General features: G+C 37.3%; 1 protein-coding gene and 1 long non-coding RNA gene across 3 annotated transcripts in view; one reads left to right on the top strand and one right to left on the bottom strand.

The window, feature by feature from the left end:
- Nucleotides 1-5,637, top strand: part of tmem161b (transmembrane protein 161B) — a 15,419-nt gene extending 9,782 nt beyond the window's left edge. The window contains exons 8-12 of one of the 2 annotated variants that reach the window (XM_007562410.2): nucleotides 660-800; nucleotides 2,200-2,313; nucleotides 3,726-3,900; nucleotides 4,577-4,673; nucleotides 4,782-5,637. In XM_007562410.2, coding sequence (XP_007562472.1) covers nucleotides 660-800; nucleotides 2,200-2,313; nucleotides 3,726-3,900; nucleotides 4,577-4,673; nucleotides 4,782-5,077 — 823 coding nt within the window. In that variant the 3' untranslated portion in view covers nucleotides 5,078-5,637. The remainder of the gene's footprint in view (nucleotides 1-659; nucleotides 801-2,199; nucleotides 2,314-3,725; nucleotides 3,901-4,576; nucleotides 4,674-4,781) is intronic. The other variant, XM_016676730.1, reaches the window with a different exon arrangement.
- Nucleotides 5,638-7,197: 1,560 nt separating this feature from the next.
- Nucleotides 7,198-13,900, bottom strand: part of LOC107837412 (uncharacterized) — a 45,430-nt gene continuing 38,727 nt past the window's right edge. Inside the window, exon 2 of the long non-coding RNA XR_001663432.1 lies at nucleotides 7,198-13,124. This is a non-coding gene — a long non-coding RNA (uncharacterized LOC107837412). The remainder of the gene's footprint in view (nucleotides 13,125-13,900) is intronic.

Raw genomic sequence — 13,900 nt, 5'->3', positions numbered from 1 at the left:
ACTTTTTTTTTTTACTATGATATCTTTGGACTCTAGCCGTGGTTCTGAAACATATAATACAATTTGTGTTTTTTTTACAATTTTGGACAAATATTTTTTAACCACAAATTTTCCAAAAAGAGCTAATCTTGGAATTATGCAGCTATACCATATATATGTTGTTGTTTTTTTTTGTTTGTTTTTTTTTCCAGACAGTAAATATTATCTGTTTTCTGTTCAGCACGTTTGTATTCGGCAGGTGTTCAGGGTTTGGTTCAACGTCAGCATCCCTAAGCATTTAAAAATGCTTGTACATGTATCTCTCTGCACACCTGTAATATTGTGGACCAAGCAATCTGGTTCAGCATTTCTCATCTGGTTCTATGTCGGACTTGAAATTAATTTTAAACAAGCCGTGTGCACATGGTTTTGAACTGGTTCCACCTATGTTTCTTACTACTTTCACATTATCTTCAGAATCTGGAGTTTCATGTTGCTGCCAGGTATCTAACTCATGGATAAGGCTGTACTCGGCAGCTGTGCTTGTGTACAGCTGCTCTCTAATCAAGTCCTCTCCTCATAGCTCTGTTGCCGTTTGTTGAAATTAGGGTCATTTGGAAGATGACCTCTTTGAATTGGGACTTCCTTTCATTTGCATTTGTGTCATTTCTCTTTCACAGGGGCCCCATATCTAAGCTCACCTTCAAGCTGATCCTGGCCCTGCTCTGCTCTCTGATTGGAGCATTTCTAACGTTCCCTGGCCTACGATTGGCCCAAATGCACCTTGATGCACTTAACCTAACCACAGCAAAATTTACACAGTGAGTGTCTTGCAACATTGTACCTCTCTGCATTAGGAGACATTTTTTTTAGTATTCCTATAACATTCAGTTGCTCTTCATAGACAGTTTTAATACCCTTCTTATCCATTCTTTATTCACTTAATAAAAAAAAAAAAGTTCAGTTAAATTTAAAAAACTAAAATTATTTATTGTATATCAATATATGTATACAGTGATTGGATCCACACTATTTGTGACCTGAATGACACATCAGTTGAGCCTCCAAAGCACAAACAGTGAAACGCTGAGGAGCTAATGAGCTAGTAGAAGTCTAAACTTGCCACAGTAAAATGTGAGCCTGGATACCAGAAGCCTCCAAACACCGGGTGCAGTTCTCTGTGGTGCATTGACCCACTTAAACTCTGTGGCGAATGAAATCAAACAGCAGGAAGATTAGACGGTGAGCCCATGCTGTGCCAGTATTTCTTCTTTTCTTTTTTTTTGTTTTGTTGCTGTGTTTTGTCTTGAATTAGGCAAATCTAAAGTGAACTGAAATGCAAGTTTTATACGTGCTACTCACCACATTTTGGTTAGTTGTAGTTCTGGGAGCTAGGCCCTTTATATTCTAATAAAAGTGTTTCTTTCCTCCTTTAAAGTTAAAATAAAAAGAGAAGTAATGTATCAGCTCCATGTCTAATATTTTTGGATTTAAAATGAATGAAATGTATTAATTAAGCACTACCACCTGCTTAGCTGTGGAACTTATGTGGTTGAAAAAAATAACACGAAGGCCACCAAATAAGCAAAAATCTTTTTTTCTTGCTGATGTTGGTGTACGCTTTTTAGGCTTTTTTTTTTTTCCTAGACCTTAAACTCATCCTGTTCAGACTGGTCACTCATTCAGTCCCCAAGGATCAAATGATTATATTTTGAACAGTCAAGCAGAAAGCAGAAAGGTCTTATATTGTTCTGGGTATGTGCGATACAAGAGATCACTCTGTGACTGAGATGAAGATATCTTCAGTTTGGTCATTTTTCTGTATAAGAACTCGCTGGGTGGCATGTCTCTGGCCATGATAGGAGGTGCTGAGCAGAAAGCACATTGCATTCACATAATCCACTTTGGCATAGTAGCCTTTGCAAAATGGCTTCCTCTTCAGTTTCCCTCCATAAGTGCCATAAGCTTACCTTGGCAAACCCTGTAACTAGAGAGGATTATTTCCAGTGCCCTCATTTTTTCTTTTTCTTTTTTTTTTTTTTTTTGCCATGGTAATATCATCACCTCTTTCAGGGAAGGTTGCATTTCTAAAGTCTGTCCTTGTTAACTTCACATTGGGGTTAAAAATGTTTAACTTCAGATTAGCTTAAGTGAAAATAAGAAAATGTTGGAGTAAAGCTTACTGAGTTGTCTCTGCTTCTGTTCTTAATTGATTCACAGAACTCTGCTTTATATCAACTTCCTCTCCCCCCTCATCATGGTCCTGCTGTGGGTGAAGCCCATTACCAAGGACTACTTGTTGAATCCCACTCTTGGGAAAGAGAGTGTGCCTTTGTAAGTAAAATTTTTTATATACCATGCTATACTATACGCTCTAGCATTTTTTTTCCTCATAAATATAATATTAACTGTGTGGTGCTTTGACATATTGGAAAATGTGAAATTCTCATGTAGTTTTACTATGAACGACATACGTTTTTGCTCATAAGGAAGAAGTTTGTAGTTATTTTTAAATGTAAACTTAAGATGCTTTAGTTTTTTTTTTTTTATCATGTGGTTCGTAATGATAAAAGTAGAAAAAATGTCCTTATTTCTCTGAAAAAGAAGCACAAATACATAGACCAAGTAGCTCTATCACCACATGCTAATTTATTAAAAGTGGTGGCTGTTTATATATTGTTGAAAAAGCAACATCACACATAAAAGATGTTGTGAACTTGCTGTCTTTTTGTCATTTTTCCACCACAAGCAGCTTTTTGTGTTAGTGCAATAACCAGCATATGGATTGTCATCATAACCGTTCCACAGCAGCACCATGCTGTGTCAGCAGTAGCCTAGTGGCAGAGAGTCTAATGCATTAGAAGAACGTCATAATTCCACAGTAAGACAAGTTACAGATGGATCATTTTGTCCATCAGTTCTCATAGAAACCACTTTGACATTTTTTGTCATGATTATGTGTTTTAAGTTGGGTCTTTTTGTACTTTTTAAAACGTTTTTTATTAAACTACAACATGAGGACATGGATGCTTATCAAGCAAAACGATTGAACCGTAGTAATGTTTAAAGATCTATTTTTAGCTTCAACTATGTCTTTGTCTGGCATTATGACACAACTCTCTCCACGACGATTTCCTCACTCTGCAAATGAGCTACTTTAATTTAGATTTTTTTTTACTAACCTGCTACTTATAAGTCAAACAAGCAGACTGGGAAAAATCTCTTCCCTTTGTGTTTTAAAGAAAATAAATAAAACCAAAGTAAACTTAAAAGTTTACAACAGTGGGTTAGAGGAAGCTTTGTTTAGCTCATAAAAGAAGTGATGGCAACATATACATTGTCTTCACCGCAAAACGAAAGTTGTTTTCTTTAACTCCTCTCTCATCATTAATTCTAAGATGTTATCCTCTACTTGTTGTTTGAAGTCTGTCGTGTATCTAACTTTCTTCTGCCTTTGACATAGGCCTTTACGCGCATCAAGGTCAAACCTGATTAAGTTTAATTTCATGTTACACTACCCCCTTTTCACCTTTTTATACCTCAATTTCACCCTCTCTTGCCTTTTCTTCTGAGCTGTTTGTGGCTCTTTTTCCTCCCCTTGTCATTTCTTTCTGTCTCTGTGCCTCTGCTTACCACCCAGATTGGTGCTTTCACGATGTGTTAAGTTTGTGGAGCAGAAAAAAACTGCCTTTTTCTTTTTTTTCTCTGTTTCTCCACCTTTATTTCCGCCTTCCCATTAATGCCAGAATGAGCGAGCAGGCATATGATTCGTTGCGGTTATGGGTTATTATACTGATGTGTGTGCTCCGGCTCGCCATGATGAGACATCACCTGCAGGCCTACCTCAACCTGGCACAGAAAGGTGTGGACCAGATGAAGAAGGAAGCAGGACGGATAAGTACGGTTGACCTGCAGAAGATGGTAACTACTTTGTTCATAGTTTTTTTGCTTCTTTTAAACTACAACGTTGCAGCTGTTTACTTTATAAATTGTACTATTTAAGATACTCTAAACTTGGCGACTTGTTTAGTATTAAATTTTGAAAAGCAGCCATGTCTTCTTTAGTTATAGCTTTAGTTTAGAATAGTTTTGAAATTGTAGATAATTGAATGGTTGTCCCATGTATTATGTGATATCTTCGATTTAAATCTACAAATATTATGCTTTTGCCATTTTCCTTTATAACTATAGATATAAAAATGCTACTGTTCTCAATTCCACCAATTTACATTGAGGTGTGTCACCGATGTGTTGATCAATGTGTACTGTCCTCAAATTCTATTTTTTATTTTTTTTTTATTTTGCTCACATTACAGTTTTAGGAACTAACCAATCAGATTATTTGTTGTTGCCATTGTTCTGACTTACTTTTTAGTTTTTATTTTAAAATAATTTTAAATACCGAGGAAACTTAAAGAATTCACTGCTAACTGAAATGGTAAAATTTTCAGTTTGATTGGCCCTGACCGAGAACCAGCCATTCAGAAATTCAAAAAGTCGGCCAATGACGATGTTGGATTCACATGATGAATGTTTGGAAATGTTTTGTCTTGCAGCTGTTTTATAATCTGAACTAATGCCATTCTTCTTTGTCTAGATTGCACGTGTTTTTTACTACTTGTGCGTAATCGCACTACAGTATGTGGCACCACTGGTGATGCTGCTACATACCACTTTGCTGCTAAAAACTTTAGGTGAGTCACTCCTTAGTATTTTACTTTTGTGTTGAATAGTCTTTGCTTTCTATAACATCAAGCCATTCTTTTCCCTTTTTTTTTTTTTTTTTCCTTAACTTGCAATAGGTGGTCACTCCTGGTGGGTCTATCCTGAAGAAGACTTGCCTTGCCTCCATGAGATAAATTCTGATTCTGTTATCGGAACAGAACAAATGGCACCTCTAAAACCAGATACAGTGGTGGAAACTGGAGCCCGGGCATCTGTGGCCCAACTCTCAATGGCTCTTGGGGGCTTACGGACTGTTTTTAGCCCCTTACTTTTCAGGGGCCTGTTCTCCTTCTTCACCTGGTGGATTGCTGCCTGTCTGTTCTCCACCTCTCTTTTTGGCCTCTTCTACCATCAGTATCTCATGGCGGCATAGCATCAGCAGCAGTCCCAAAATGTGGCATTTAAACCCCTACTTTTCTGGACATGGTCAGAAAAGGACCTATTGGGGGGGCTACAGAGGCCCACTCGTGACTCTGCTCCACAACTCTTCCTCCGTCACCTCCATGTCTCTGACCACCTCAGAACAACTGATCATATCATCAGAGCTCTTGGTTTTGCTCCCAGTGCTTCCTCCACAGACGACTGTGAACTCTTATTTGATTTAACTTGCATAGAAGTGATGTTTGTTTTTTTATTCAGTCGAGCAGCAAAAGCTCTAAGTCTTTACGAGGCTCACCATTAAACAATGAGAGGTAAATAAATCAGTGTCATCGGTAAAGTGACATAAAAACTCTACAGACAGATTTATGAATTTTACACAAAACAATAATCAGAGATAAATGGAAAAATGGCTTTCATGCAATTTTACTTTTCTGCATAGGAACTGGTGACTAAAGCCATTTAGTGACTGCGGGCTACATACCGTTATTCGGTAATCTCAAACATTCTCAGATACCTTTAACTATAAAAAAAAACATAATGCACCTCCTTTAATGCTTTCCAACAAGTCAATTAGAGTACTAATTTTAAAATGTTATCATTTTCTTTAAATTGTCTCTGATTTCAGTGATCGCCAGGTCATTCTTTTTAATCGTAGCACATTTTATCAATTTTACTGGTGTGAAAGTAAAATTACTACAATTTTACTGATTTAGCTTAAAAATGTTGAAAAAAAAAAAAAAAAAAAAAAAAAAGGTTTCTTCTACATGCTTTCTCCGTTGAGCTGCTGCATCACAATTTTAGTTTTTGTCTGAAAAAAAAAAAAAAAAGGATAATCTATTTAAAATCTGAAACCTGAGGCTACCCCTCTACTAAGAAAAAAAAAAAAAAAAAAAAGGATAATCTATTTAAAATCTGAAACCTGAGGCTACCCCTCTACTAAGAAATTAAAACATATTGATTAGCGTAATTATAAAATTATTACCCATCATTTGCCTTCAATGTTATTTTGATGTGTAAATTAACTGAAAAGTATAATAAAAACACCCGCTAAATGTATCAGTTATCAAATGCTAAATGTAAGAATATTATCCATTTTGACACTCGGATCTTCTATAATAACAATGAGAGTCAAATCTTTTGAACAGTCAAATATATTTGACACTAGCTGATTGTTTCGAAGCTATCCGTTTAGGTCTAAGTGGACTGGCCAACAGAACTACCACTTATATGAAATCCACAATAATGTTTAGAGAAAAGTGTTAATTAAAAAGACAGGTGAGTGGTCCTCTTTTAGTTTCCACCCACTGTAATTTTTGTCTGGAGTTGAATTTGGACATATTCTTGCCGAAGGAAATGTGAGTCACCCACAGAAATACCCATTGGTGGATTGTGAAGAAGCTACATTTAAATCACAGAATATCTGGATCATTCTAATCAGACTGTGTTTTCTTTTTCCTCATCATTTTTGTGTTTTCTGTTTGTTTGGAAACTGATTTCTACCATGATTTGGTCACTTCTTGGTTGCGTCTTGCTCTGGTACAGGTCATTTCTCCTCTTCACCGGTTCTTAGTTTTGTAGGTTTGGTCTCTTTGTTCCCAGCCTGTTTTGGATAATAAAATTGGTTGTCTACCTCGGGATGTTTTGTAAACACCATGGTTCAGTTTGTGTTCACTTTGGGGACATTTTGTACCTGCTTTGACAACCAGCGGTTTTAAATAAGTGTCCTATAATCTACTCGCAGACTACTTTAAGGAAAATGCGTTATGAATATAATAGCTATTACTTAGCCTTCTGCTGGATGTTGCTCATAGTTTCGGTTTAATCGGGGGTCAAAAAGTGTCAAATTTTATAAGACTGAAATGACCCAAACAGGGATCTGAACCACAATCTTAGGGAAATGGGTTTTATTTGAATTATATTTGTTTAGCATTTATTTTTCTTTACAATGATACAGATAATTAACTACCTAAAGAAACAAACCGATGCTCTATGGTTAAGTACATGGCTATGAAATGGAAGGAAGTTGGGACCAAAAGGAATCGGAATGGGGTTATGAGTTGTTCTTCACTCCTTAAGTCTCAAAGTTTTGTTTTATTAAAAATATTAACCTGTTTTTTTTGTTTGTTTGTTGTTGTTTTTTTTGTACCTGAAATGTCTTACACAGTCTTAAAACGTATTAAGGACCAGTGAGTTTCTGCTTGGAAGTGCTGTAGTCCTGCTCGGGTTTCTAGAGTCGGAGAGACGAGATCGTTTCTCCTCAGCTTGACGTTGATGTGCTTAGAGCTCGCCATACAGGACAAAGTTTAATTTAAAAATGGAAGGATTTCTGGTGTCATGTTCATAGTTTATTACCTTCATGGTTTTACTTGAGCCATTTTAGTGGGTGTGTGAGAGGACTAATATGTTTTACGGGAGGCCAGCATGTGTGGGGCTCAGTCGGGGTAACGGCTTATGCCCCTCTGTCTGTCTGCTGGTAACGTGTTCACTGCTGATTGTCAGCTGTATACTCAAAGGGCATTGTTATGAAGAGAAGTCAGCTGCTGTTAAGATGGCACATTTTTTTAATTTTTATCTCCTACATTTAATTGTGCATTTTCAGATTTCTTTTCTTAAAATATACGTTTTTAAAATGGTGCCAAGTAAGGGTCCTATTACCCAACAACCCTGTGCTTTGTTGCTGAAGGTTTTGTTTCTGCTACTTTGTGAAACTGCACTAAAACTCTGCGGCCTTCAGTTTTTTCTGTAGATCTGACTTGGTACATTGGGGATTAGCTGTAGAGGTTCACACAAGAACTACATGTGTTCAGCGAGTCTTTGTGGATCATTCTACGTTGGTAGGAACGTATAAATATGCGCACAAGGAGTCGGAGTTGTTGACTCACTGGCCAACACACTTGCCCGGTGTTATTAGAAATGTAGGGCACATGGTGTCAGGTTAATTCCAAATTCCCGTTTTCTTTGGTTCAGCTGGAGTTTATGAACTCCAGACGTCAGTTTTGTATACAGCAACATATTCCAGCAACACCATATCAACATTTCTAAAATCCTGATTTTCAGTCTTAGCTTTAGTTTGTATCCGTTTGAAACGATGGGGAATATGCACATAGCGAATGTATCAATCCTGCCTGATTTTTAGATTGCGTTTTAATACATTGATTTGAGTTGATTTAACCCCCTTCCACCCACTTCCCTGCAATTTTCAAATTCATTCCTTGCAAATGTGTTTAATCTGAATCTCGTCCTAATCATATTTGTCGTAATCATTTATTTTTCATCTATTTTTTTTTTTAATATTTATTTGCTTATGCTTGCAAACATTTCTAATTTGAATTGTAAGCCGTTCATTTTGTTGTTGAAGTGCACAATGGCTAAAATCATTTTTTTTTTAAATGTGTTTGACAAATCTGTGAGAGATTACCTTTTATTTAATGGCCTGGTCTGGGTAATTGAAAATAATATTTTGGATATTTTCAGAATCCACTGTCCAGATGAACAGATGTTGATATTTTCAGTTTTTTTTACCACTGTAAGTGTTTATTACTCAGTTTTGGTTTCACAGACTAAAATAACACATGATGTTCTGTCGTGTATTTATTTCTGCTTTAGATTTTGTCTTAAATAAATTATGTTCTTTACTTTGTCCTTTTTTTTTTAGTCTTGTACAGCCTAACTGGGGATCATGCATGAGATTATTAGAAACACTGTAGGATGTTTTTACATTATTCCTAACAGTTGTTATGCAGATTTAAGACCCAAAATGTGATTCTTTGTTCCAACTTTCTAATCTTTGGAGGGTTTGAACTCACTTAGCTATCCTCCTCGTTGTGCTTGGTAGCAATATTGTCTGCGCATAAGATTCTCCTACTGCAAAAAAAAAAAAAGACATTATGATAAGACTATTTGTTAGAGGTGCCAATTAATGTCCACAAGCACTGTTGGTGTATCGAAGTGCCTTGGAATGCCTTTCATTTTTCTTACAGCATACAAGTGCAGAGACACACAGAGGTCCATGCCACATTGCTACTCATCAAACTGGGAAAGACGAGAGGACATGCTTTACAAATGAGACAAATTGGTTTTGATCTTTCTATTTTAGTAAACGTCTACAAGAGAGCGCCTACATACGTTCTAGAATCAAGAGCAATAATTAAATAGTTTAAAAGACCTGGAACTAACAAGCAATGATGGACAGAAACTTGAGTTTATTATGCCAAAAACATAGGATGGTAAAAGCAGGGGAAAAACCTCCAATATTCATTTTCAATGGATTATAAATTGTTTCGAAGAGCAATTTATTTTAAGGCACATCTTGACCGTGGCCATGCTCATGAGCAACAAGGAAAGTAGGGGGAGGGAAGAGAAAAACTAAATTCTGAAAAGATTTTTACTCCGAGTCGAGAATAACATAATGGCACTTAAAAGTCCAGTTTTTAGTACAGAACTCCAAGGTCCCAAACAAGTTAATGTTCAGTTAGGAAAATGAAGTGGCTGTTGTGGTTCAGCGTCTTTTGTGCGTATGAACCGTTCCACATTCTTGCTCAATCTGTAATATTGATTTTTGGCAGTCGGCGGTCATTGATTTACTTCTCCTTGTTAACCGTCTCCATTCTCCGGGGAACGGTTTGTGGATTCAGGGATGAAACGACAAACGTTCCCAAAACTCCTCTCAATCTGCGCCATTCTCTGGGAGTAACATCGGGGCAGTTAATACAGGCCGAGTGCCATTGTAGCTGTGAGCGGGAAAACTGGGCCAATGCATTCATTCATAGGTAGACAGATCAATAAGACAGCCTCCAAAACAAACCACTGGAGAGGCTCCTTTATTCCTCTTGAGTGGGGCCTTTTCATAGAGGGCCCCTCTTCGTAGAGCAGAGACCCCCGCCCCTCCGTCGCCACAACACAGCCGAAGAACTGAGAAGCTTCTGAAGGGGTCGACGCTACAAAAGCGGGCTTTCTGTCTAGCACAGAAGGGCTAACCCATCCCGATGTCGATTGTGAGAAGCGGCTGCCATACTTACATGATTGACCTGACCTTCTCCCGTGAATGGCCGAAAAGAGAGCACTTTACATTGCTTGACCTCCTGTAACCTAGTTTTAGGTGTTTTTTTTCTCTTCATTGATACCTTCAATTAAAAGCAAGTGAAAAGATTTATAAAAAAAAAGCTTCTTTTTTTTTCATAATAGCATGCCAATTACAGAATGACTGAGATCATAGCAATTATCCTATATATAAAACATCCAATCATATTCTTTTCTAAACCGTCACAGCAGATACAAAGGCGGTGCAAAACACTGAAGTGTGTTTACAGATGTAAAGTATGTTTTTTTTTTTAAGTTATTTTAAACTTGCTTTTTAGAACAAATGTAGATTGTGAGTCGCATCAAAATTCCACAACGTCACCTTTTTAATGTGCATAGAAAAAATATTGTTCATGACAAAGTTTTGATTAGGAGGTCGAACAATTTTCAAATGATTCACACTTTCTCTGAGTAACAAAGAAACCACATTTGGAACAGATTCATGTTAAATAATGAATGACAAACACAAGTGAGAAATCCACAGTGGACATTTCGTTTTAATGGTAAAATATAGAAGGTTCAAGGTTTTTATTTGTCATTTTTGCAGAGATCTGAGAAAAAGCATGCAGAGACACAGGGCAGAACTCTGTCACAGGTTGCTAAAAGAAATCAAAAATAATTATAGTCAACTGATGAATGTGTTTAAAAATTTCAATAGAAGTTGAAGTATTTTTAAACAAACAGAGGCATTGGAGATATCAATGAAAGTAGTAATGGCAGCTGTAGGCAACAAGTAGAAAGTATTAGAGTAGTGTTGATATACAATGACAAGTGCTTTATATGCAACCTTAAAAATAAATGTCATGACTATGTTTTTAAAAAACCGTTTCAATGTTGTATATAAAACAGTAATTAAATTGTCTTTGTTTTGTGTTCGAACGGTTGGGAGCAACAAAAGTTATGACGCAAAGTCAACAGCAGAATATTTTTACAATGATCTGAAACAATAGAGTGTTTGATGATGATTTAATATCATCAAATAAGTTGAAGCAAACGCTTCTTTCCCAGAACTCATCCAGTAATAAAGCTTTCTGGATTTGTCTCGGACTCAACCACCTTCTGGCAGACGGGGAAAGAAATGGACAAGAAGTCCTTATGAACTATATTAAAATCGCCACTTAGATCAAATCTGAGGTCTGCTGAAACGGTCTCACTGTAATCACTACTGCTTTTACCTTTTTTTTTCTCTCTCTGATTAACACTGTTGCTTTGGGGTTTCCACGCTTCATTGTTGTGTGTCTTTAATTAGCAGCCTCCTGAATGACTGCGCCAGAGACAGAAAGCAGCAGTCCATCTGTGTGTGTGCGTGTGTGTGAGAGCATTATCCTATCTCTTTAAAATAAAAGGCTGTCTTTAAAAGCTTATGGAAAGCATCCTTGTTGCTCACCTCTGTTAGTTCATGCAATGTTTATTTACATTGCATGAACTAACAGAGTTTTCCTGTTGACGAAAACCAACTGATGAATTTTCCTTCCCAGCACTCAAGTGTGGATAAACCATCCGGTCCAGACGTAATTGTCAAACCACTGATTTCCAAAAATCCCTAGCTAATTTTTCATGGAATTGGCAAAAATATTTTAAAAGATCATTCCCTCAGTGTGAGTCCAACCGTGTCTGCCTCCTCCACAACAAAAAGCAACAGGGTGGACTGCCCTCTAGTGCCACCGCCTGAGTGTGACACAGTGTGGAAGAAGGGGGGGGAAGGGGGAACAACATATGCAGCATTAGCAGAGTGCCTGCTTCTGCTTTTCAGCGCCGGCCAATCACAGAGCCCAGCGCTAACTCGTTCATACATCAGGCGGAACAAGGTGGCGAATGCAAATGCTCTGGGATCAAGGTGTCTCCTTGGTAGTGGTGCAGCACTTGTTTCCTCCCTTTCATGTTAAAATGATGACGGTAATAATGTGTCCAGAGAACGGGCCTCGGATTGAGCCAGTGGAAGGATGAGAGTAGATGGGATCTTTTGATATGGAACGCCGTGTGATGTTGTTGTCGTTTATGCAGCACTCCGGATGACCGTTCATTAGGAGGATTTTTGGCACTTTAGTGAATGCGGGACTTGAACTAGAACAAAGGTGCTGCAGTGTGCACATAGTGTTGTTGCCTTTTGAGGGGGTTTTCCTTTTTAGGTATCTCCAATGTCAATATAATATCAATAAAATACATATTATTTTTTTAAAAATCATATTGTTCTACCCATACACTTTAAGAAAAATGTGGAACTGGCAATTGCTTTTTTTCTCCCCACTTCTCTCCTCTACGTGCTTCAAGCTTGGTGAAGCTAATTTTCACTGTTATATTTTATTAGGAAAATAATGCAACTTGCATTCATGTAGTAGTTAAACTTCTGGTTCACATAGCTTTAAAGCCAGCTGATGTTTCTGATATATTCACGTAGTTAGGTGTCTTTGGAAACTGTGAAATAGAACATATATAAAACTAATCTTAGTTCTATAGACCAGCTAAATTTATTTGTCCACCTGCTGATTTTTTTTTAAATCTAGCTAGATTAGTGCATCAGTTTAGTTTACATACAAAGTTTTACCTTGTTGATATTGGTAAGGGAACAAATTTACAATATTTGTTTTGCTCTGTTCATATCTTTGGTCTTGCCTCACAAGAAACAAATTACTTCACTAATATAACTTAAATAGTTCTCGTTACTTCAAAGCAATGCATCACATTTCCCTGAAAAATAAAATCATCTTCAGAACATTAGAAAAAATCTGAATGGGTCAATTGCCCTAATCCTGATTATAAGTGAGAAGGTCACACATTGATCCGCCGCCGCCTCAGACATCGTCTTTGACCTCTCGCTTGCAGGATGACGGGGGAGAAGTGTTGGCAGGTCACTGCAGTCCTTTGGAGCGTTCCCTTGGGGAGCTGACCCTGGACACTCAGAAACAAGCCTGTCGCGCTGCAGACACATGTTGATTGTCCGTTCCCTCCAGCAGCATTGTCTGTTGGAAAGACAGGAGAGTGTACATTTTTATTTATTTTTTTTTTGGGGGGGGGAGGAGTGGGGGCAGATACATCAAGGACAGATTAATGTTCTTTATATTTAAAGTTTGGATGCTTTTTGGTAAATTAACATTGCTGCAAAAGCATTCATGACCGTTAAGGTTTGCCACATTTTTTGATGTTACACACACAAACCTAAGCATATTTTGTTGTGGTTTTGAGTGGTAAAAGTATAAAGTAAATATGTCTTCCAGGTAATATTGTCCAGTTTTGCAGATTTATGAACTGGAATTTTTGCACATTAAAAAAAAAAAAAAAACATAGAATAAGTTCATTTAAACTGAACAGAGTGTCTGTAAAAAAATCATTTTTTAATGTGGTTCAGCCCAAGCCACATTAACTCATGGACATGCTTTGATCAAAACCATTCGATTTTATCCTTAGCTGAATGTTTAAGATTGCAGTTCTGCTTGAAGGTGACCGTCCACTAATGTCTGACCTCTATTTAGCTTTATCCATTTTCCCATCAACTCTGATCAGCTCCCTGGTCCTCGCTGACAAAAGGCATAAAGCCGATGTCACTATGTTTCACAGTGAGCATGGTGTTTTTAGGGTATGAGCTTTCTACCACACTTAGCGTTTTGCATCTAAACCAAAATGTTCGATTTTGGTTTCATTTGACTAGAGCTCATTCAGTTACATTTTTAGTCTTTTTGTTGTGTATCTTATGGAAAACTGCAGAGGGCAAATCTTTCTACTTTATTCCAGTGCTGAA

Source organism: Poecilia formosa, unplaced genomic scaffold, assembly GCF_000485575.1.
Source record: "Poecilia formosa unplaced genomic scaffold, Poecilia_formosa-5.1.2 Scaffold5, whole genome shotgun sequence".
In the NCBI taxonomy this organism is placed as follows: domain Eukaryota; kingdom Metazoa; phylum Chordata; class Actinopteri; order Cyprinodontiformes; family Poeciliidae; genus Poecilia; species Poecilia formosa.
The sequence above is the reverse complement of the archived record's forward strand: the minus strand, read 5'-3'. Positions and strand labels throughout refer to the sequence as shown.